At 27.8% G+C, this 722-nt stretch overlaps 1 protein-coding gene across 1 annotated transcript in view; it reads right to left on the bottom strand.

Annotated features, from left to right (window-relative positions):
- Positions 316 to 722, bottom strand: part of LOC107605240 — a 6,400-nt gene continuing 5,993 nt past the window's right edge. Inside the window, exon 8 of the mRNA XM_016307043.2 lies at positions 316 to 595. Within this exon, the coding sequence (XP_016162529.1) occupies positions 536 to 595 (60 nt within the window). The 3' untranslated portion in view covers positions 316 to 535. The remainder of the gene's footprint in view (positions 596 to 722) is intronic.

Genomic DNA, 722 nt, shown 5'->3' with positions numbered 1-722 from the left:
AATTACAAAGTTACTATCTAAATACCATATTAAATTATCATGCAAGGCAATAAATATTAAATATTAAATATTCAACATAAATTTACTAATATACACACGAACAATAAAGTTACAATAATATACTAGTATTTGTTTAATATTATACCTCAACAAATGTATTCTTGAGAGAAAATTAGTTGAGTAAAATTTAGAAAGTTTAATTTTTTTTTCAATATTTATTATTTTATCAGAGATAGTTGCTACATTTGTCATTATATCGTTTATCCCAAAAATTTAAGTTGATAGAAAAAGATAACATGAAAAGTTATATTTCTATCAATAATCATGTTAAAATCGAAGTTGATTGGGCAGAATAAACTACAAGAGAGAATGCATCGTAGCAAACTTGACGTATAAATTATGAGATACATTACATGTATAGATTGCATTAGAACAATACATGTTCAAGAGAAAATGACATTTTCATTATCATGGATAATAGCTCTCAGAATCGATATCACTATTGTTCAAATGCACATCCACAGTAGAGGGCAAATTAATCACTCAGCTTGCAGACATCAATGAACTTCTGTATTGCATTGTGGTATTGGGTTCCCTGTATAGAGGGCAAAGCACATAATATTCAACTTAGGAAGGTAGCTCACTATATCATCATATAAATGCACATATCTAGAAGAAACATGCTAAGTACACATTAACCCTGCACTAGGAGATATGTAAAA

This window comes from Arachis ipaensis, chromosome B06 (genome assembly GCF_000816755.2).
Source record: "Arachis ipaensis cultivar K30076 chromosome B06, Araip1.1, whole genome shotgun sequence".
In the NCBI taxonomy this organism is placed as follows: domain Eukaryota; kingdom Viridiplantae; phylum Streptophyta; class Magnoliopsida; order Fabales; family Fabaceae; genus Arachis; species Arachis ipaensis.
This window is presented reverse-complemented; position numbering and strand designations above follow the sequence as displayed.